Source organism: Botryllus schlosseri, chromosome 2 (genome assembly GCF_051294905.1).
Source record: "Botryllus schlosseri isolate E-star chromosome 2, Bs_hap1, whole genome shotgun sequence".
In the NCBI taxonomy this organism is placed as follows: domain Eukaryota; kingdom Metazoa; phylum Chordata; class Ascidiacea; order Stolidobranchia; family Styelidae; genus Botryllus; species Botryllus schlosseri.
Window position 1 is genome coordinate 30,557,909 of NC_137237.1, and position 23,055 is coordinate 30,580,963.

Consider the following 23,055-nt stretch of genomic DNA (forward strand, 5'->3'; position numbering starts at 1 on the left):
GACTTCACTATTCTTCGAAGTTAATGTAATGTCAGTATGTATGATGTTATTTAAAAAAAAAGTCAGCTTGTTGCCGTTTGTCACTAGCCTACAGTAAATACTTGCTCAGAACAGAGCACGGTCGCAGGATAAATTGAGCTAAATTTGAACTAAAACTTGAGGAGTACGTGGCGACAAAAGGGTTGAGAACCACTGGACTAGGGAACTTGCCGATACCAGAAGTCTCTTGTTACTCTGTCTGCAGAGTTCCGTTCCCAACCGTTGTTGGCGAAATCTCGAATAGAGAACCTATACCAAATGTTCCCTCAAATTTTTCACGAGACTCAGCGCCACAGCAACCCACTGCGCGGTCCCTTGGCCAACAGTGCGTAACGACGAAAAAAGGTCACGACTTTGATTGAACTGCCGAAATACCCACTTTTCTCGTTAATTTTGTGGTGTTGACTAAAAAAAACGTCATCACTTCGGTTTTTTTGTGCGCGCTACACATTTTTCTGTGCGTGCAGTCTTTAAAACAGTGGTTCCCAACCTTTTCCGACTCATCGCTCCCCTTATCAATCTCGACACAAATTTTCGCCACCCCCCTCATATTTGCGAATCCGAAAAAGAGGCATATAATCGGGAAATTTATTCACCTAACTATGATCTCTGGTGAATTTTCCGAAAAGAAGGATATTTTCCGAGATGGTAGGTGCTCGGAAAATCGGTTTTCGCGTCGTACACAGAATAAAACGTCTTCTAGTGCATTTTTGGCCTTGTGTTAAATAAATATATATTTCACTGGGCGTTCCAACATTTTCGCCCCCAGTCGCCAACTTTCTCATTTTCTCAAAATCACCCACGTTGGGTACCGCTGCTTTAGAAGCAGTACACGCGCGCCTATACCTCTTTGTATACCATCAGAAACAACGCACATACGCAATAGTTTATTTCACAAAAACAGACCAAGCAGTCACAAACAGAATATCACTGGCGGAACGCCTATCGCACATAATCGGAAAACTCTTCCAGCTTCGCGCAGTCGTCTGCACGCTTCGCCACCTGGCGCCCGTCGCGAGACTTCGCCGTCGCATCACGCTCGAGCTCCTGCATCGCACGGTTTCTGATGCGTTTGATCTGCTTCAGCCTGGCGAGCGCTTTCGAAGAGTATTCATCTGACACTGCGCCTTCTCCCACGCTGACGTAGGCCGCCATGCAGGCGTGCAGTGCGAGCTGACGCACAAAGACTGGCAAGTGCTTGTCGGATAGGAGCCACGGGCCGCTGTTTGAACCCATCGCTTTTTCCACGGGGTCTTTGTGGAAAACGTAGCGAACGTGGTTTGTGCGTTTGTCCAGCGGGGTGATTACGAGTTCGGCGCTGCGAAACTGGCCTTGTATGGTGCAGCCGGGCACGTAGCTGTTAAAATGGTTTAGGTAGTCAGCGTTGCCACTCAAGTAGAAGTAACGTCAACTATTTAGGCGCAAGTAGAAGTAGCAATTTTCAAGACATAAAACTACTTAAAAGTACAAAATGAAGACATGAAAATATACCCGAGCAGCTAGTTGCCAAAAGTAGATTTGCCCGAGGGCTCGAATACTTATATGGTTGCTTTCAAAAATATGAGATAGATCTTTGCCGGGTTGTAATGACTCAGTCCGACTCGACTCGAGTCAATTTTTTTTTATTGACTGCACTTCTGCTCGAGTCATCGTGCATGACTTGAGACTAGGTCGGCCAAGACAGATATCTCATTGCAGCTTCGAAGAATAGTTAAGTTACCACATTATTGGATTTAGTCTATCTGTCCTGATATTTGGAAAATAGGGCCAAAAGCTGTTAAGACTGAAGAAAATTATGATATCACCAATGCAAGTCATTCTAAAAAAGTGAAAAAAGTGAGTTGAGCCGGATTGAACTCAAAACAGAACAGTGAACACAGTGACTCGGACTCGAGCCTCTACCAGCTGACTTGGGCTCGGACTTGACTCGGTGGTGAATTGAAAATGACCCGACTTGACTCGAGTCAAAACTAGAAAAGTGAGGTTGACTTTTGACTAGGAACCTTGTGACTTGGTAATAACCCTGAATCTCTGCGACTAACACAAAATGATAATTCACACTACGAAGAGGTGTTACGAAAACGTGATACAGATGTTCTTTCGCCAAGATTTCATGACCCGATCACTCATAAAAACTATGAAAGCGGATTACAATACTACTTTCTACTATACAGAACATGAAGCGTGAAAAGTAAGTCATCTTGCCTAAAACAGCTGTTTCGATAGAAGTGGAAGTAGTCTATTACTCAAATGTGGTCAGAGTCGTCTGTGATGCTACTGGAGTGGAAGCAACCCCATAAATTTCTACTCAAACACAAGCCAAAGCAGTGATTTTCAACACACGCCATCGTAATTTCAAGTGAAAGTAGAAAAAGAAGGTGTGAAAAGTACTTGAGCGGTTTCAGATCGTAGATTTGATAAAGGGGTCGGACACTTTCAGCAATTAATCAGTTGGCCAGGGCTGTAACCAAGTCACACGGTTCCGAGTCAAAGTCAATCTCCCGTTTATAGTTTTGATTCGAGTCATTTTCGATTCATCACCGAGTCAAGTCCGAGTCCAAGTCCATGAGCAGAGGGTCGAGTCCGACTCATAGTGTTATGACTTGAGTCCGAGCCCAAGACATTGTGTTGACTGTTTAGTTACGAGTTAAAATCTAGTCAAGCCCACATTTTACAACTCTGCTTGGTGATGTTGAATGCGTCATATATATAATATCCTAATTCTCCTCACTTTCAACAGCTTCTGGTCGCATTTTCTAGTAGCAGTACTAATAAACGAAATACCGAGCGTGTGCTAACTTTACTATTCGTCGCCATTACAATGAAGTGTCCGTCTTGACCGTCGGACTTGGTCCGAGTCATGCGCAATGACTCGAGTTCAAGTCAATGCACGGATTGACTCAAGTCGAGTCACCAAAAATTTGTGAGACGAGCCATGACTCGAGTCATCACAACCCTGCAGTTGGCCGCTTTCAAAATTGCAAGATCCATCTTCGTGACTAACGTGTGATGCAAATTGGTGCGATTCCCTACAATGTCTTCAGTTGTTGCCACTTTACCCAGAGACTGCCGTCTACTTTTTAAAAAGTGATAAATGTTAGTAGTTTTGTCCACAAAACTATCAGGTAGATGTGTAAATGTTCATAAATCACAAATATACGAGCCACTGTAAGTAGGTAAACATGTTCAGCACTTCAAAAAAGCAGTAATTCGTTCCTAACCACCTTTAATAACACTTCACCCTTACCTCCCGTTATCATCATCGTAAGCGATCATGACATAATCGTTGCCGATGTGTCGTTTCTTGAAAGCCAGATCCGCTCTCTTCGGCATGAGAGTAGTGACGTGAAACACCATCTGCAAGACGTCCTCCTTCCAGACGTACGCGAAATCCCCGTCTTCGCCCTTCGTGTCCAAACCGCCCAGGAAAGTGCTGACAGGATCGCAGTCGCGCAACGATACCAGCTCGCCGAGCCCTTTCAGAAATTCCTTCAAAAAAGACGGACGGCCGCGATGTTAGCAGTGCTCGAGTGAAATTCAGTGTGGAGACTGGAATTTGCGGCCTGTTCAGTGTTGTGTTGACCTCTCAGGCAGAATTTGAAATGTTTATGCAGTGCACAGTATGTGAGATGAAGTTCTGTGAACCGGAATAAAGTAATATAATTGAATAGTATGTTCATATTGAAATGAAGCCGAATATTTTCGGCTGACACTCATCAGCAACTAGTAGATAATTAGAAAGGACATTGTATATCAACAATCGTATCAAACATCTGTGGGGTGATCCCGCTCGTGCAAAAAAATATCGAGACGATAGATTTCGCGTCGTTGGGAGGGGCTTTTCACACTTTCATTTGTGCGCCTTTTAGCAAAATACACCAGCCAAGGCTGTGTCAACAAAAGGCGTTTGTGTACCTTCTAAAATAGTACATTGCACGCTCTCTTATCCATGCTGGTGACGTCATATTTTGTGATACGATTGTTGATACGCAATGTTCTTTCCAATTCTCTACTAGTTGCTGACGATTGCCCCTGACGAGTGTCAGCCGAAAATATTCGGGTTCATTTCAATATGAATATACTATCCAGTTGTATATTGAAGTTCTGTACCTCCAAGAAGCTCTTCAACTAAGTAATAATTACTTTCATCTGATTAGTTCCGTTGCACAGTAGATTGTTAACTTATTATTACCATGTCATTCTATTCTGTTCTGCTGTTGGTTAACTTTGCACTAATAAATCGACAGTCACTTGCGACAATGCAATAATCAGTTAATGACAAGTTTGGCCTTTAATAAAAATTACAATGACCGTTTGGAAGGTTCAAAACTTGACAACTGCGTGCATTACTACATTGGAGGTGAAGTTAAATTTAGTACAGTATGTAACCTAGTTTTACAGCTGCCATTGCTCAGTGGTGCGGTGACACCTTTGTTGTTGCAAACCTGGAGTCTTGGGTTCGATCACCGATGGTCATCTCCCGAGGTGGTCAGTAACGAAACATCTACCTTTACAGACACGACAACGACTCTGATTAATAAGTCAGCTGGTTATGTTTTAATCTCGCTTCTACTTGACAAGTTTTTCGGCAAAACTACTGAAATTTTACATGTTGTATGTTGTAAAGCAGTGAGAGCCTTGGGATATGTTTGCATCGCTTTTATGAGCGAAATTGTCATGACAACTTGGCGAGAAGGCCCCTGTATCATGATAACTGAATATACTTTCAAAAATTGGACCTATTTGCAGGGTTAGTAATTATTTTGCACCAGCCAGTTCCATCATTTATACCTCAACTAGACATTCATTGGATATTGCTACGTCATAATTAGCAATACCGATTGTTATTGATCAAGGTTCTGTACTGGACACTGTGCAAAGCGCGTTCTAATGTAAATCTCACTTGATATCTTGGGGATCCACCCTCGTTACCAAGGATGACGTCTCCGTTTGCCCCATCACCCGGTCCGATGTATATTACCCCTGTTGACCAGGTGTCGTAGGTAGGTATTCGATCCAAGACTTGCACGCTGCGTTCGATAGCTGGTGTGTTGGGCAGGAGAATCGGTCTGAACAAATGCAACCTTAGTATTTCTTATTTACTATGACATATTTTTTTTTATTTGGTGACAAATAATTGTAATTTTAGTAAACAAATACAGTGACTAGATATTTCTTAGCATCTTCCAAGACAATTTTGTGTCACAAATGCTAATCGGCGATTGCAATATTTCGCATATAACACAAAGTTGACCAGATATCAACTTTTCTGATTCCAGTTCCAGATCTGAGCCAAAATCCGAGCTCAAATGCTAATCTTGAATTCATGCTGACATACCATTACCGAATCTAAGCCAATTTCATGATCAGGCACGGAAATAACCTGATCCAAATTAAAACCTGTGGTTACAAGAATCATTGAACTGTTTGCGTACGGAAGAGATCGAGCGCGGACTTTGCATTGGAAAATGTTGAATCTGAAGAGTTAGGTCCAATTCAGCTCAGGTTTATGTTTACGATTTTTGTAGCATTAGATTTAGATTCAGACAATGAGCGTCTAAGAAATAAAGCAGCTAACTCGAGTTTGCACACAATATGACTCCAATCCATGTCACCATTTCATACACAACTCCCGACAAACAGAAAGTAGAAACCAGGGTTGTAATGACTCGAGTTCTGACTCGCGTCACGATTTTCTAGTGACCCGTCTTGACTCGAGTCATTTTCTCAAAATTCAGAAATGACTTGACTCGAGTCAATCTGTGTCTTGGCTCGACTTGGACTCGCGTCATTGCGTGTGACTCGAACCAAGTCATATGACTCGAGACTCTGACGGCCAAGACCGGTATTTCATTGTAATTTCGAGGAATAGTAAAGTAACCACACCATTGGGATTTTGTCTATTGGTACTGGTACTTGAAAATGCGACCAGAAACTACTAAAAGTAAGGAAAATTACTATATCATAAATGCGAATCATTCGATATCACCAAACAGAGTTATAAAAAGTGGGTTTAACAAGGCTCTAACTGGAAACTGAGCAGTCAACACAATGACTTGGACTTGGACTCGAGTCATGATAAATGACTCGACTTGACTTGTGACTTGGTTACAACCCCAGTAGAAACCCACCTGTGTATCGATTCCGTGCACCAAGCCGACTGAAACAGCTGCAGAAACACATGGCTCGGACTAGCAAAGTCGCCGCCCGTCCCAAAAGCGGTCCGCCCGCCAAACGCAGCCTTTTCCGCCTGCCCCCGCGTCCTCAAAGTGCTCCCGGCCCTCGTGTCCCGAAACTGTACCGACTTCGCATCAGCCCGCTGGTAACGTTGCCGTTCCGCCCTCTCGCGTGCCGCAGAAGCCGCCGTCTCCAATTCGCAGTCCTTTGACGTGGACAGCGTGTGGCTCCTGGACCTGATCTGCGGCTCGAGCGAAGATATTTTCGGCGGCGTCGAAGGCGACTTTGAGAAAATAGAGTCGGAAATGTACGAGTTTGGAGGCGACGGGATGTTTTGGTTCGAAGATGTGGACGAGTCCGCTGCGCACGAGGATGAGCTGAAATGGAAGAGCACAATTAACGGAAATGATTTGGGTTTGATATCCAACTTTGAAAATTTTGATTTGAATTTCAAAAAACGACGCAGAACCGCTGTTGGCTATGGTAGCGTTGGTATTCATGGTGTTTGCAAATCCATGGTACAACACAGCCTTCTTTTCGTTTCAGGCTGATGTAAGACACCGCTTGCGGCGGGATTTCCTGACTAACGTCCGCAGACTTGTTTTAAGGGGATCAATGACAATTCAATGAAAATCTTAATATATTCATTTCAAGGTCATGGTAATGGTGCGATGGAGTCATTATGAAAACACAAACGTGTTACTGCAAGAGCGTAGTTCTCAATCGCAGGGAGGAATATTTTGAGATTACCATTGAGTAATTTGAAAAAGCATCAAGTCTGCAGAAAAGGTTGCTTTTACTTGTCTTATTATTGTATTATATTCAATCAAAATTGACACACTCGCTGCATTTATTGTACTTCAAGCATTTAGGCCAGCGATACTCAATTGGAGGACCGCGGTCTGAATGCAGTCCCTTGAACTGTTGAATTTGGACCACGGCTCTTATCTGTTTTAGTATCTATAAGTCAAATATTAGGATCTGCTAGACAGGCAAGTGTGTTGACCCACATTTTTTGCCACCACCAAAAGCATATGGTAAATTTGAAAATTGAAGATTTATAATTAATTGTCATGCAGTTGCGTTCTCGATCTCAACTAGGGACTGTAATCGAAAGTCATTTGAGTTTCGGCTCACTTGAAATTATGCACAGAATTATCCACGAGTAGATTGCGCAGATTTGACAGGCAGACGGTAGAATTTACGCTCCAACTTAAGTCATTACCACGTGTAGCCTACAGAAAGCTATTTCAGAGTTATGCATATAGACCTTTTCTAAATATCATTGAGTACCCCGCTGTTTTGCACTGATTTTCACGGCAAGAGTCAGTGTGCAGTAAGCCAAATCCAAAATAGAATAGCGAAAAACAGAGCTCCGTCCTTGTGATGTAATTGCGAGAGTTCACAATTAACAGCAACGACTAAAAATTCAATAATCACAATTCTGCTTAATCGGCCAGAATAAAAAATTTCAAACCTCAAATCTTCGGAAGTTTCGCTGCTCTGTCTTTCCCGGTCCTAAATTGAAACGGATGTGACATTGAGATATAAACGAAAAATTGAAATTGCCGAAGACAAGTCACTTTTTCTGGCGAGCTTAGAGCCACCGAGATCTCTTTCAACGTCGCTTGTATGTTCAACGCGTTTTCCGCGTACGTACTCTCGCCGTCCTGCACGTTTTGAATCCTCATCGACCACGCGCAGTTTCCGTTCGGCCGTCGGATGTAGATTTCAGCCCAGCCGCCCGTGAGCCATTGCTCCAAGTCGGGATTGCTTTGTTCAACGTCGGCCGGCATGCTTTCGGGGTGGTCTGAACGTTTCATTCGCGTCACAATACAGTTTTGGTAATCTGTGCACGTAAAATCCCAAGCACTATATTATTGGTGACTAGGGCCAGGCAAATGGAGTAACCGAGTATTTTGATTACCACTCATCATAATGTCACAACAGTAAGACGGAGGAGAATACAGGTTAGGTATCTTACACGAAGAAGTACGCACAAATGGCAGTTTGTTGAAATTAGTTAATACGAGCTATCACATAGCGCCTTGCAGGATTGTAATCAAGTCACATGGTTCCGAGTCACCAGTCAATCTCACTTTTCTAGTTTTGACTCGAGTCAAGTCAAGTCATTTTCAATTCACCACCGAGTCAAAGTCCGAGTAGAGGGTCGAGTCCGAGTCCAAGTCACTATGTTCACCGTTCAGTTTTGAGTACAACCCACTTTCTTCAACTCTGCTTGAGTGATAAAGAATGGCTCGCAGTTTTAACAGTGAAATTCCAGACATGTCCGGGAAATTCCGGACGTATGGCAACCCTACCCTAGTTAAAATAAATGCATAGCGTACATGCTTGAAATTATGTAGTTACGACTGATCAAGGTTTCAAAGCTACTGCCATGAGAACAATGTAAAGAAACTATAATTCTTTTGAGTAAATTAACACTTACCAGGAAGGAGCTTATATTTAGGAAATCTTGAAGATATAGACTCTCATTATTGGACTTGAATCCTTGTGCCCAGCACTATTATGGACATTAACATTTCACAAATGACACAAGCCTTCCAGTAACAAAACTTGATTAAGAACTATCGACAGGGTTGGTAACCCTAACACTGACATTACCGCATCTCCGCACGTGTATCAAGAGATGGTTCAAGAGGTCACAGTTTGCCCTGAAGTACTAGTAGAAATAATATCATAAATCAATTACTGTCAAGCATTCACCATCAAAATTATTGCACGTACCGTCGTGTAGATTGGCAGTGTGAGATCCGGAATACCTACGAAAGAAAATGGGAATTTGATTCAATGTAAATTAAACAATTAATGGTGACTTGGTAATCTAACAACACCAATAGTATTCTAAGTGATGACTCTACTTTGAAACAAGTATCTGCTGAATTCATTGGCAGCTACGGGCGCAGTAGATTAGAATGCGTTGCTGCGGCTTTCAAAACGAAACGATATGAATCTACTAAAACTCGCCTCTAACACAATGTCATGTCTCAGGTAAAACGGAAGTATATTTTTGTCAAAGAAGGCGCCAAGGCGGGCCTAGCAAGCACTGCAGAAGTAGTTACAATAGAGAAGGTAATCTTACAGCTGGCGGTCACACCTCAAAATTTAATTAGATGGTTTTTCCAGAAAGCCATTGTATATTTCATATACATTTTTTACTTCCAGGCGTGGACAGTGAACACTGGAACCGCCCCAAAATCAATCTAAAAATGAAACTTGGCATTGCTTCAAAGAATGCAGATCAGTTAAATAATGGGCTATTGACTCCCACTAAGGTAGATGATGTCAAGTTCCACTGAGAACACTGTCAACGGTGGGAGCACTTCATTAGTTTAGTCGGCTTAGCTAATTTGCGATTGTTCAGAGAAATGCAGATTTTCTTGTTTGAGTTCGATTTTGGAGTGTGGGCTCCAGTGCCGGTGCCGGAATGAGTATCGTAGTAGCGTTTGTATAAAACTAGTATAACTGGATTTCGAGGTGTGGCTGCCAGCATAAAAACCAAGTATGCCAGTATTGACAGTATTCTCCTAGTTAAAGAATTCGCTTTTCGATCTCACGAGAAACAACAGTTACAGCCGTACCTCTTCAAAACAGCCCCGCCAGACTTGTGCCGCTGTCTACTCGCCGATGACACCGGCACGAAGGCAGAAGACGACAGTTTAGCCGGGGCTTCCGACGCCGTCAATTTTCTCACAGGCGCCAAGTCACCGGACATCTGCGTTTGCGGTGATTTCTTCACACAACTCGTGGTGACCGTAATCAGTTTGTTGCCTACAACCCAAGTGGCGGCTGTGCCGTTATCGAACAAAAACTGGGCCAGCGGGGACCTTTTTGGGGTGGCGGACCCAATTGAGAAGGTGTGTCGGGCCATCATGTCGATGCAGGACTCCATCAAGTTATTGCGAACGTCTTCGAATGATTTCATGCCGCTGGCCGCAGCCTCGGGGCGGTTGACAGAACGGAAGTTGCGTGTGATGAATTCCACAAAGTCCAAACGGAAGCTGATGCGGCATTTCGTGAACCACGTGCCGATGACAAAGTGCGCCAACGATACGACGTACCTGCGAAATGACAATGTGTCTCAAGCGGCGGGAAAATCATGATATGGCTAATTTGGACCCTGTAAAGTAAGTGAGCGATTCTTAAACTGGTGTCTGCGGATTAGTTTCAAGGGCGCCGTGAAAGGGTAATGTCGAAAAAACAACTATAACTATAACACTTGGTTGTAATTATTTTTAAGATCTCTCAGTACTCATAGATAACTAACCTACAGATAGATAAGCCACTCCTGCTGTCACGCATGCTTGCCTAGAGCAATTAACTGCCGAGTAGGGCAATAACAGCGTAATTGATAATCAGTGGGCTGGCGACCCAACTGCTCAAATTAAATATAATTGATCCCATTCGAAAGCTACTGTCACGCATTGTTTTGAAAAATCGCAGCGATGCACCGCACTGACCATAGTAACGGCCGTTGTGTCGGTGATATTGTTCAGAACATCTCCGATTTTCAGACTTTGCAGAAGTGGTTCTAAAACTGGGGGCGCGAAAGCATCTGAAGGGGGGCGCGAAGTTGCGGTCAACTGAAAATTTTACTTCTAATTCATAGTTATTGCTCTGTGTATAGTCCGAATTTGATATTTGAGAATGCTCTCATCAACAGTCACAACTTTCCATGCCATCAAACTATCCGTTGGGATTGCTAGCATTCTGGTTGCATTTTGTGATATGACGATAAGGGGGGCAGGAAATTTTCAACTATCGTAAAAGTGCGTGTCTAAAAAAGTTCAAGAACCGCTGCTTTAAAGGTTGTTTTGGGATGGTTTCATTGCCCCTGCCCATCTATCCGTAGGTTACTTATCCATACATGTGCCCATTCTTGTATTCAGTGCTCACAACAGGTCGCTACTAGAGTCCGGCCGATTATTTTGCCGATACCTTCAAGTTCGTATTAAACTATGAAAGAAGTATTGGTATCGACCATGAGAGGTTGAAATTATCGGCAAAATACTCGATTCAGGATCGAATCACTCGGGTAGCCTACTCAATTTTCCAAGTCTCAATACTGACCACCTCTGCAGACCGTAGCATCGATGATGAAAACAAAAGCAAATCAATCGCACCTCGAAAACTTGGAAGGATTTGTGTAATGCAAAGCGACGGCAAACACACTCTTGTACTGTTCCTCCACAAAATTCATGAAAAGCTCGGGCATCTGAGCCAGCACAGCCAGAAGCTCCAAGACGGCAGTGGACAAGTGAACAGTGGCCGACATCTGCGTCAGTCGGTTCAGCACAGCAGGCAGTAGTCGTAGCAAAGCGTCGTTCGGCAGCTCGGCAATGCACAAAGTCACAGTCTGCACGCAGAGCCTAGCGCATCGCGACACAAATCCTGATTCGAGACAACGTAGGATTTGACGTTGTCGCGAAATATCGATCCACCGATGATAGCACACGATCGATGAAACCACTTTGATAACGGCGGCTTGCATGTCAGTCTTTGCGATTTGCGGGTTGTACACTTTTCTTTTAGTGAGCTCCGCGTCTGAGGTCATGGTGCATAAGGTGGACGCGATTTCATCGACGTAATGTACGCAAGGGTAACCCGCGCACGGTTCAGGGCCGTTTCCGGTGAAAGCGAATTTGTTTTGAAGAAGGCTTTCCAGTCGGGATAGCACGCAGCTTATCACAGACCACGAGTGGTCGTTGTTGAGGCAAGAGATGACGCAGTCCAGAGTGCTTTCGTACTCCAAATACCCATAGTCACCTGTGCCATGGCAAAAACAGATTAGCGATTGCAGTTTCGATTGTGAGATTAATTCAATACATAGAATATGGCTCTTTGACTTAGAAGTGTCGTGTGTAACATGTTAGCAACGAACACATTAGCTAACAATACACAGAGTAGCCTACCCCTGCATTTTCTGAGGAAAGTAGATTTGACCCTTTTGTACTGGTTACTCAAAGTGGCTGTGCTGGGACTACTTCCAGGAAAGTCTACATACTTTTTTACACATCAGAATTTGTATAAGTGGAAAATAGTTTTGCGTTGAGCTAGTGTAATTGCCATGAGAGTAGCATGATATAGCCCTAGCATTATGGCAACTGAATATAGTATTTTTGAATATCGCATTATTTGTAGAGCCATTAGTCGTTTTAGTCACGAAGATGCCTCTTACAACTTGCAAAGTAGCCACCTCTGATAACTGCTAGAAGTAAGCAAACCGTTGACCGAGCCTACTTTTTGAACCAGTCAACTAGTTGGATTTGTAATTGAGTATGAATTTACGGTGTTAATTCCATTTCTACTGGAGTGTCAACGATAATAAAGGGAAAAGTGTACCTGATCTGAGAAAAAGCAATTTTCAAGCGTGACTCCACCGATTCTTACACATCACGACAGCCTAGACCAGTGGTTCCAACGTGGGCGATTTTCAGAAACAAGGGGGCGACTGAGGAGGGGGCGAAAATGTTAGAACGTCCTGTGAGATATCTGTACTTAACACGTTCAAAAAATACACGTGGAGACGGCTTATTCTGACCGAGTTGACTAAGAAGAGGTCATAACTGGGGCGATTTTAGCATAGATTGTAGCGTTGGGTCAAAAAACAGTCAAACTTGTTTACAAAGTCAAAAAGAATTTGCCACCTGCATTTCGTTTGTATCGTAGATTTTGCTCTTTCGGTTAACTCATCATTTGACATTTTCAGCTTGTAGCCTACAATAGGCCTACTGTTGTAGATGACCCATTGTATGCCCATCGGGAATCATAAACGGTCTAATGAAACAGAAAAGGTGGACATAATGTTATGCTCAAAGCACCGCAATATCCTAACTTTAGCAAAACTGCGTGGGCATTGGTACTTACATCAAGAAGCGCACGATGGAAAATCGTGACGTATAGACAACATTGTCAGGGTGAAGCAACACGGTGTGTCACCAGCAGTGCACGCACAACTTCAGTGATGCCAGCCAATAACTGCTGCTGTTGAACGTTTTTTTTCCATTCTTGGTAAGCTACTTTGGTAAGGACAGACACTTTCTACCCGACAATGTAGGAAAGTGTCTTTCCTTGTATACAACAAATTTCAATTATTTCCACCACCATGCGTGATGTAACTACTGGAATTCTTCATAGGTCCAGATATCGTCAAAATAAAGTTTTTTCATGCAGAAATTTGTCAGTTTCTAATTCAAATAAGTTTTTTCAGGCCAAACTACTTCATAAGGACAGACAGTTCCAACCAGAAATGAAGATAAGTAGTACAATTATAACATTATGTGGGAAAACACCTAATTTACATGCATGAGGTCAAAATGTGGACAAAATTAAGTTTTTTAAGGCAAAACACTTGTCTGAATCGTGATTTTTTAGGTCAAATTCTTCCCTTTTTTAGGCAAAAATTCGCCCCAGTCATAACTAAACGGAAAATGGACGCGCAAACCGTTTTTCAGAGCACCTGCTCGAAAAATGCCCTTATTTTTAGTCAATTTACCAGCGATCAGTGTTACATGAATACATTCCCCGTATATTTGTCCTCTTTCTTGGATCCGTAAATATTGTTTTGAGCTTAATAAGGGGGAGATTATTCGAAAAAGGTTGAGAACCACTGACCTAGACTAATACTGAACTCATAGAAACAGACGTATGAAATACAGACCAACAGTGGTAGCGTTTCCATCGTCAGGAACGGCGAGTAGACTTGATGCGATGTCTGCTTCGCGATCCTGAAACCACAATCAGCCTAGTATTAGGATTAGAAAATTGACAGACTTGAGTTGATTGCAAGTCGCGTATTCGGCAGTAGAGTGAGACATACTGGAAATGAGCACGTATTTGGATTTTATTTACACGGAATTTGGATTTGGGCATCAAAACGACACCACCGATTTGGACGAGTGCTTCCTGCAACACAAAATCCGGATTTGAATTCAGACTTGGCCATGATACGAAATGAACTCATCTGTATTCGGACTTTGGCATGATATGTAATCAAGTCTGGATGTGAATTTTGAACTTGGATTAGCTTATAACACGAAATGAACTAATGGTTTGTATTCGGGCATTTTTGATTCATTATAAGCCTCATATGCATTATTGCATAACAGACCAAAACTGAATCAGGTTCTGCATTTGGATTCCATTAGGAAATCATACGATATGAATTCAGGAACACAAAACCTTGTATTACCAAGACTGTAGAAAAACAAACTCAACACAACTCACCCCTTGCATATAAATCATTCCTTTATGATCGACACGCAGCGATAGCAACAGTTGAAAAACTTCGCGGCGACATTCGATCAGCGGCGAGTTCGTGAGTATTGAAGAATACGTAACGTCCGAACACATTCGGCGTAGAAATAATATAAGAAGGCGGTAGGCTTGGATTGCATTTGACCCCGGAAATCTGTGAAGACAACGTTTATTTACACCAGTAATAAGTAGTTGGCTGGCCATGAGTCAGACATGATAATGGACCTGAGAAAAGCGATTTGTAAGTATATCGAGAAAAAGGGAGGGAAAAGGTACAACAAAACGGGGGGAGAGGAGGGATATCTAACAGATAATGTTCTAAATTCAAGTTGATTAATCTGGTTAAGCCTGTGTGCCAACACTAATGCATGAATGATCAGATAATCTTACTCGTGTACACATCTCTACACGCATGAACAAGCCAGATAAGGCATACTAAAATATATATTTGAAGAGACTCTTTAGGGTACAGAACTTTAATATACATTTTAATAAGAGCTGACACTCTTCAAGGGCAATCGTCAGCAAATGGAGAATTTCAAAAACATGCATCTAGCTACATTGCATACAACCAATTATGACGTCATAGAAACAAACAACATGAAATAGAGGCAAACCGCGAGCGCAGCTAGTGGCCAATTTTCCGATTGACTGAAAATTCCTGCTGACACAAGCGCGGTCGGTGGATTTTAATATAAGTCGATTCCAGTGAAGACAGATGGAAATTAGTGCGGCCTCTACCTAATACATAATATATTACTAGAACGTAATCAGGCCATGGCTATGAACTCTGCCATCGGCAGGCATTTGGATAAGAATGCAACTTGCGCTAAAAACTATCGCGATGAAAGATTCTCTATATTAGGTAGAGGCCGCGCTCATTTCCATCTATCTGCACTGGCATCGACTTATATTAAAATCCACCGACCGCTCTGGTGTCAGCAGGAATTTTTAGTCAATCGAAAAATTGGCCACTAGCTGCGCTCACGTTTTGCCTCTATTGGATGTTGTTTGTTTCTATGACGTCATAATTGGTTGTATGCAATGTAGCTAGATGCATGTTTTTGAAATTCTCCATTTGCTGACGATTGCCCTTGAAGAGTGTCAGCTCGAAAAGCTTCGGGTTTTAATATATTTATGCCATGAATATATTATTGAAATGTATATTAAAATATAATTATATCATATTTTATACGATTTCATTAAATTCAGTATTGATATGTGAATAGCGACTTACTCACAAAGCATGGGAAAAAACTCACAAACAAAATGCATAGCGCTATTGATGACTGAATGTGAGGGCATAATCTAGTATGGCAAATGGTTGATTATAAAGATTCAGGTCGTTAATACAGTGCCGTACACAACAACAGAGTGAAAAAATAATATGTACAAAATGCAAATCTATTCAGAATAAGGGATAAGCAGATTACTCTCTCCAGAGAACAATATGGGATTTTAAAAGGGGGTGGAGTCCAGCTTGGTAAGGGAGTAGACGGGTCTCTGATTGCACCCCCAGTCTACACCACAGAGTGGAGATATAATAAATTAAAAAAGCAAGTGAGAGCACAAGAGCAAAACACAGAAGGAAGTGTTTTGCATCTCCACCCAAGAAATTAGAAATACTTGTAATGTAAAGTAGTCAATGATCCTATTAGAGTATAAGTAATGCCATTGTTTGTAGTCAACTGTACAGCAGGATGAAGTCAATATTTTCAATTACAGGCCATGGCCCATGACCATGGGGTGCCACAAATAGATGCAATTTTAAAGCCGCATTCTATTATCGTGAATGAAGGGCAATTCTGCACTGATGATTGAGGAACTTTTTGAGCAACAAACAATTGTATAAGTGAGAAGCTAGTAGGCCCAGTCGGGTGCAAAAGAGCATAGCAGACATGAAAAGCAACACGTCAGTAGTGAAAGCATAAAAACATACTCGAGTAGGCTACTCCTGAGAGTACTAAACTACCAATGATGCACACATATCAACAGAATTTGGATCAAGCCAAATTTGGTGCCATACGATTTCAAAATTACTAGACGATATGAGTCACGGGTTATCTATGCGAGTTGCTGAGAATGCTGCTCGCATGATATACTCTATATTAAATATTACGAGACTACAATTCAACATAAGTGAGGTTTATTGACTGAAATGCTGCATGAAGAGTGTAATGCTGCGAAAATTTAACTATGAATCACAAGTCACCCCATTTTTGTCACACGTGACGTCCAAGTCAAGGAATTTTAGGGTAGTAGGTCGAGTCAAGTCATTGTCAGCACTGCAGAGTACCAGTCCACTTCAAGCAAGGAAGGTAGTTCATTTTGACCTGTACCATGGAATTACTTTGATGATGGAGATACAAAGGAAGCTCTATGTTATAGAGTCGGTACAAGAGTGCCGCGAGCCTAGCGGAGAAGCCGAGGGCACCAGTGTCACCAGCAAGTCTTTGGCCTGACCCGGCCAGGACTCAAACCCACATCCTATCAATCGAAAATCCGAACACTCCACCACTAAGTGCCATCATGACATACAAAAATAAGCAAAAGCAGGACACCTACCTGTACATTTTTTGCTTGAATACATCAATTAGACCTTCAACAACGACTTCAATATCGACAAAAGAAAAGGATTCAGCATCATCAGCAGTATCTGCAATGTACGGCGACTTAGCAAAAATACAATCCAGTCACACTCGCAAAAAAGCCGTTACATTTTTCAACCCAGTCGCTCGTCAGTGAACTTTCTATAATCTCTAATATCGAAGGCACTTCATTGTTGGCCAGTAAACAAGCTTCGAAAAGGAGTTGCAAGCATTTTGTCTTCACAGTCAAGTCCCGTTCGGCGGAAACGTCTTTAAATGCAGTAACCAAAACTTCATTGATAAGTTCCTGGAAATTGGAAAGCGAGTTCATATGAAATTCGGTAAAGGCTGCGGTGGTCATTAATGAGGTGTCTCGTACGTTATTCTTTTAGGTTTCGACTACTTGCGCGATATCGCTGATACTACATTCTACATATATCGTCGATAAAGACAATCATCTGTGTTGATATCGAAATTTGACATGAAGAGCTTCTCGGAGGTACAGAACTTCAAATACAACTAAATGGTATATTCATATTGAAATGAACACGAATATTTTCGCTGACACTTGTTAAGGGTTATCGTCAGCAACTAGTAGAGAATAGGAAGAAACATGGTATGACAACAATCGTATCACCAAACATGGCGTCACCGGCATGAAATTTTGAATAATCGGGGCGAAAAGAGCGCTTTTTTACATGCTGGTGACGTCATATTTGGTGATAGGATTGTTGGTATACAATGTTCTTTCCAATTCCCTACTAGTTACTAACGATTACCGTAAGATTCGTATTATGAAATGGTCATAAAAATCGGAGCCGTGAAGTCTTGAGTAATGGTAACAGGCTATGATTATGATAATAATACCAATATGTTGAAACAGCGGTCATTCAGACTCGTTTCAATCCTGCAATTTTCAGAATTGGCCCAATCCATTTAAAACACTTTTTACTCGAGTATTACTCAGACCTGTTCAACTTGGAGTCTTTTGGCGTGTCTGTTGCTACTCCCACTCGTGATCGAGTAGAAATTTACATCAACTCTACTACTTCCACTTCCAAGGATCATGTAACAGCAACATAATGTGATCATATCCTTCAAGGACACTGTATCAAGGCCACTTGAGGCTTTAGAAGAAATGCCCCTTGTTCCTACACAGACCTCTTCATATAAATTCATGCTCTCTTCAATAACGGGAGCCAACACTTCGACCACTTTCAGGCGGATTTCCGATCTCGATTCGTTCTTGTAGAAGGTGTCGACCAGCAACAGAATGTTCGGGATCCAGTTCTGCTTGGTGGGATTGATGGCCTGAAGAAAATCGACAGAAAATTGACGAGAAAGCCAGATGCAAAGTGATCTACAAATCAGATCAAACCAGAGCAATTTAGCTGACAGAAGATTTGACCAAAAAGTCTACTTCAAGAACTGGAAATTTAGGATTCTCACAGACACAGCAATATCCAGGGTTGCCCCTCCAAATAAAAACAAGTCATATAAATAAGAACAGCTGACAGCACTGTCCATACACTTATGAAGTTGACCGAGTTCTCGAGAGTCCATAGTCTTGCTCGTACAGCAATCAGCAGAGAGCGAGTTGAATGAAAATTAATGCCGCTACCAGAGCTGAGTAAAGTATGGATTGTAATTTCAAAAATCACATTTTATAATTTAGTCAGATTTGGACCAGATATGGAATTACGATTGATCAGAACAGGGGTTCCCAACCTGTGGGCCATGGCTACTCCACAATAAATAAATAAATTAAAATTTCAGAATGATACCAACACAGCAATGAGCATGGGAGTCTTGAGTTTACTTCATTTGTTTTACTTCTAGATTTCTTAATATTAATATTTTGAAATTTGCACAATGGCTACCTATGCTAAAAGAAGAATGATGACGGTTATCCAAAGTTTGCGTTCACATATCTACATGACAAAGGAGTGTGCAAACCACACTATGTTTTATGTTCAACAGTTCTGACAAATAAGTCAATAAAACCAGGAAAGCTGAAGGTTGAGAATATAGGGGAACATTAATTTTTCTACATTTCAAAAGTTTGGGGGGGGCACTGTGTAAAACAAGCTGTGCATTAGAAGTAGAAATCTGATTGGTAATTGGACATAAAATTTTAAGTACTGTTTCAAGTCTCGGGAGATTACAAAACAAATTGCAGTTGTTTAACATATTCAGACATCATACGAAATGAATTCTGGATTCGGATGTCAACGCACCAGATTCTGCACACACATACACACTGTGAAAAACAACAGAACATGGGTGGGACATATTTGCACATAGGTGAGCTTACCCTTAGCTTGTGTGATATCAACAAAAACACCGAGTCCTTGGGCCTGTCGGCGACACACTGTTCGGTAATCGCAAACAACCTTTCCACGGGCCCGTCGTACGCTTCCGTGCTGACCAATTTCTCGATGAAGGTGACAATTTCGTGAGTAGCCGTTTGCAAGGATGTCAAAACCGAAGATTGAACTTTCTTCGAAACGTTCTCGTCCGCAATTTCCAACAGCGAAGTGGCAATGTCAAGGACGTGATCCCAGGTAGCGGCCTGATAAACAGACAGAGGTGGTCACTGGTCAGTAACAGATTGTGCCTGCATTATGAGAGTACCCAAGTCAGAGTTACCTACATGCATTACTGATTAGAATGGTTACAATATTAAATAACTACCACTGCTGCTTTAGCTTCTGATGAAAAACTACCAATATTTACACTACTTTGGCTACTGTATGGCTATTGTGAAGTAGAAAATAGTTTGTGCGACTTTTGTGTGTCAATTTACCATATCAGACGGCGGAAATAGCCCTGGTATCGTGTTGGAGGTTATACATCCCTACAAAAGTGCAACGTGCCATATCTGAAGCGAAAAATATACAAGGAAAAGCAGTACTTTTGCCATACTAGCAGCGGCGACAATTGCAAGTAACTATCCTGATATGACGCTATCATCACTAATGGTTTGAATTCTTATCTTCATTCACTGGTTTCAATTCACGGTTCATATCAGCATAAAACAAACACAAAACTCCAGATATAGGCTTCGCCCAAAACCAACAAAGTTGCCAAGTTGAAAAACTTGCCTGCAATTCATGCCCGTATTTTCTGACCAGTCTCTGTATCGTAAGCGCCACTTCGAAGGCGAGTTCCAAATTTTTAGTGCGCAAAGCTCGATGGAAAGCCGGCAGCACGGATTGAGGCGTTCGCTTCAGAGTCTTTACCCGGACGGAACCCCAAAGCCCCATCCCGACGTAGAAAACGGCGCTTCTGAGAAGTGGCCAGTCCGATAAGAATCTGGGATGCTGTAAATAGGTATGTTAAAAATGTTCGGCAAAACTAACATAATGACTAAGATATATTGAAAATCTAACTAGATCTCCAAGGAATCCTGATTTTTAGCATTTTAATTTGCCTATGCGATATGGCGAATAGGCCCCCCTCTATGTTCCGCGTCCACACCTGACCGCACATTGACCACAGGTGGCAATTAGTGGCCGCTAGCCCATGGATCCTATTTTGTTATGAAAGCAGAGAAAAACTGCTGGAAAGACTTCAAAAAAGGCAAACTTTCTAAATATCACCCATTGCCTGGAAAGAATGACCATAAATGTTACATATTCCTTAGGCCTACCTATCCAAGAACACAACTGTACAATATTTTCAGTCCTCGAAGAAGAACATCAAGGTCTTTTAGATCAATATTCCGCAATTCCATCAATTTCATCAAAAATAGACTGAACACAGCATACTTGCAGTAGCGAGCACATGATTGCGATGCAGCTATGTCCCAAATGCGTTCCCAACAACTTTCTCATGAGTTTCCAGCTCTGATCGCAAAACTTCTTTGTGTTGGAAGTATGGCAGAGCATGATTGTGACAGCATTCAGGGAACCATGTGGTAACGAACTGTAGCAAATAACGGCGTCGACAACCTAAAATACAAATCAGATTACGCGCATGCCTGTCGACTATTCTTCAAGGAAGCGTCATATACAGACTTTAGATCAGAAAACAATGGAATGGCACAAACCTGCAACCCCAGTTCTTTTTCCTGCTCGTCGCACCGCGATTTACAAAGGTCGCAAACATACTTCAACATCATCACAATGGCATCCTGATCCAGATAGGACGAATTGAATTTGATGATATTGATTAGCAACGACAAAAGAGTTTGATCTCCCTTCATGATGGACAGCCAGTTGACGAGACAAGGACCGAGGTCTTGTTCGAATAGTTCGGCGTCTTTGCCGTTGTCTGTTAGCGCTTCGAAGGTTTTGACAAGTTCAGGCAGGTCCTCGGGTACATCGTGTTCTTGAAGGGCTTGGAAAAATACAGCGCGCATAATTCCAAGGTGACGATACTGGCCCTGTGACGATATGGAACAAAAATTAGCATGGATTAAGAGAGCGAATCGTATAAAAATAGTAACTTACTAAAAAAACAAGCCATCACAAATCACGTGCGCTAAGCCCTAATCACTGTCTTATTGAGCCCTGGACTCCTTTCGAATAAAGCTCAAAGCGCAACGTCTCGATAATTTTTTTCAGGAGTGGACCCAACCAATAATTTTGCACAATCACACTTTTGTTTGTAAATATCAACACGCTTTTCGAGCAATATTGTTTTCATAATATGATTCAAACTTGATGAAAAACAAAATGTTACATTTGAAGATCACTAGTAAATTTACTTTAGGCAAATGCAGGAACGTTTCCTGAAATGGCAATGATACAAATTTGGAACAAAGATTGGGCCCATCTTTTTCGGGTGAAATGCGGAAACGAGTGACGCCGCTACTCTAAAATATGTAATTATGTAGGTCTTATATTCTCAGAGTACTCAGTCTCCAAGGAACCCCTAGTTGGGAATCACTGCACCAGATTAACATTAGTGACATTTCCACCACCCTCGTCTATATCTAGTAGCGAGAAGTGGTCAGTAACGAAGAACTTCTAGTTTTTACCAGACACTCAAGTGGATGTTTTAATGCTACTTACACCTGAACCGTTTCTATAGGTAAAACAAGTTCCTTTCTACTAGTTGGTTTTTGTAAAGTATACTGTGGTTTTCTCATAAGTTTGCATCACTTTTACGGCTGACTTTAGCAAGTAATTTTAGCACGCTGCTTTCACAATTGCAGGGTGCAACTTAGTGACCGACGGAAATTGACTATTGACATTACATTAAGGAGCTATCTTCGAAGATATATTCAGTTCATCAGTTGCTATGATACAGAGGATGTTTCATGCGGTTCTCATGACAATTTCAAATTTTTCAAATTCGATTTTAGTCAGTCACAAAGACGCACACCGCAATTTTTACCTGCTAAAATCACCCAACCCCTTGATAAAATCTACTTTTTGAAACTACGAAATCTATATCTTGAGTAATTTTCATACCTTTCATTTTGTACTTCCACTTCGATTAGTTTTGACATTTAGAAAGTGTTAAATTTACTTCTCATCTAGGTATTAGTATTAACATTGACTAATTAAAGAGAAGAGAAATGCCAGATTCGATAAACTTCCACAGGAAGACACTAACCTGTATAATGCAACGCACGAATTGCAACTCGAGCACCCGCAATTCCCTCGCTGTCTCAGGCTGCAAAAGGTCCTTGGTCTCAAGCCACAGCCGTTTCACAACAGAATCGTCCAAGATTTCGCTCTCCACCACTTTAATCGCCTCCTGAATTTTTGCGACCCGCGTTTCGGCGGGCTGCGACGCCGAAATATCCAACCAAAACTCATCGCAAATAACGTCTTTGACCGCGGAAACCGGAACAGGTTTCGGCGATGTCGGCTTGCTTAAACTCAGCAGGTTCTTAAATTTGTCTCGGAAACTCTCCTTGCTCTCCGTCATTTTAATTCCAGTACGTTCTTGGCTTCTCCAACTCTTCTGCTATATGTTCGAAAAATTTCTTACGATACAGTGGACTGGCCGTGTCCAAGAA

General features: G+C 41.9%; 2 protein-coding genes across 2 annotated transcripts in view; one reads left to right on the forward strand and one right to left on the reverse strand.

Moving 5' to 3' along the window:
* The window catches only part of LOC145457575 (transient receptor potential cation channel subfamily V member 6-like), a 343,103-nt gene that overhangs the window by 221,351 nt on the left and 98,697 nt on the right, over positions 1-23,055 (forward strand). The gene's annotated exons all lie outside the window — the stretch shown is intronic.
* LOC145434415 (tuberin-like) lies at positions 960-22,964 on the reverse strand. Its single transcript, XM_080311764.1, has 19 exons — positions 22,647-22,964; positions 21,133-21,468; positions 20,852-21,034; positions 20,186-20,404; positions 19,396-19,653; positions 18,243-18,392; positions 17,211-17,388; positions 17,059-17,149; positions 14,464-14,647; positions 13,898-13,964; positions 11,361-12,003; positions 9,819-10,298; positions 8,965-8,999; positions 7,800-8,026; positions 7,694-7,734; positions 6,171-6,593; positions 4,943-5,108; positions 3,287-3,528; positions 960-1,396 (listed from the first exon to the last, which is right to left on the reverse strand). The coding sequence occupies exons 1-19, from the start codon at positions 22,962-22,964 to the stop codon at positions 982-984; spliced, it is 4,656 nt and encodes a 1,551-aa protein (XP_080167890.1). The 3' UTR covers positions 960-981.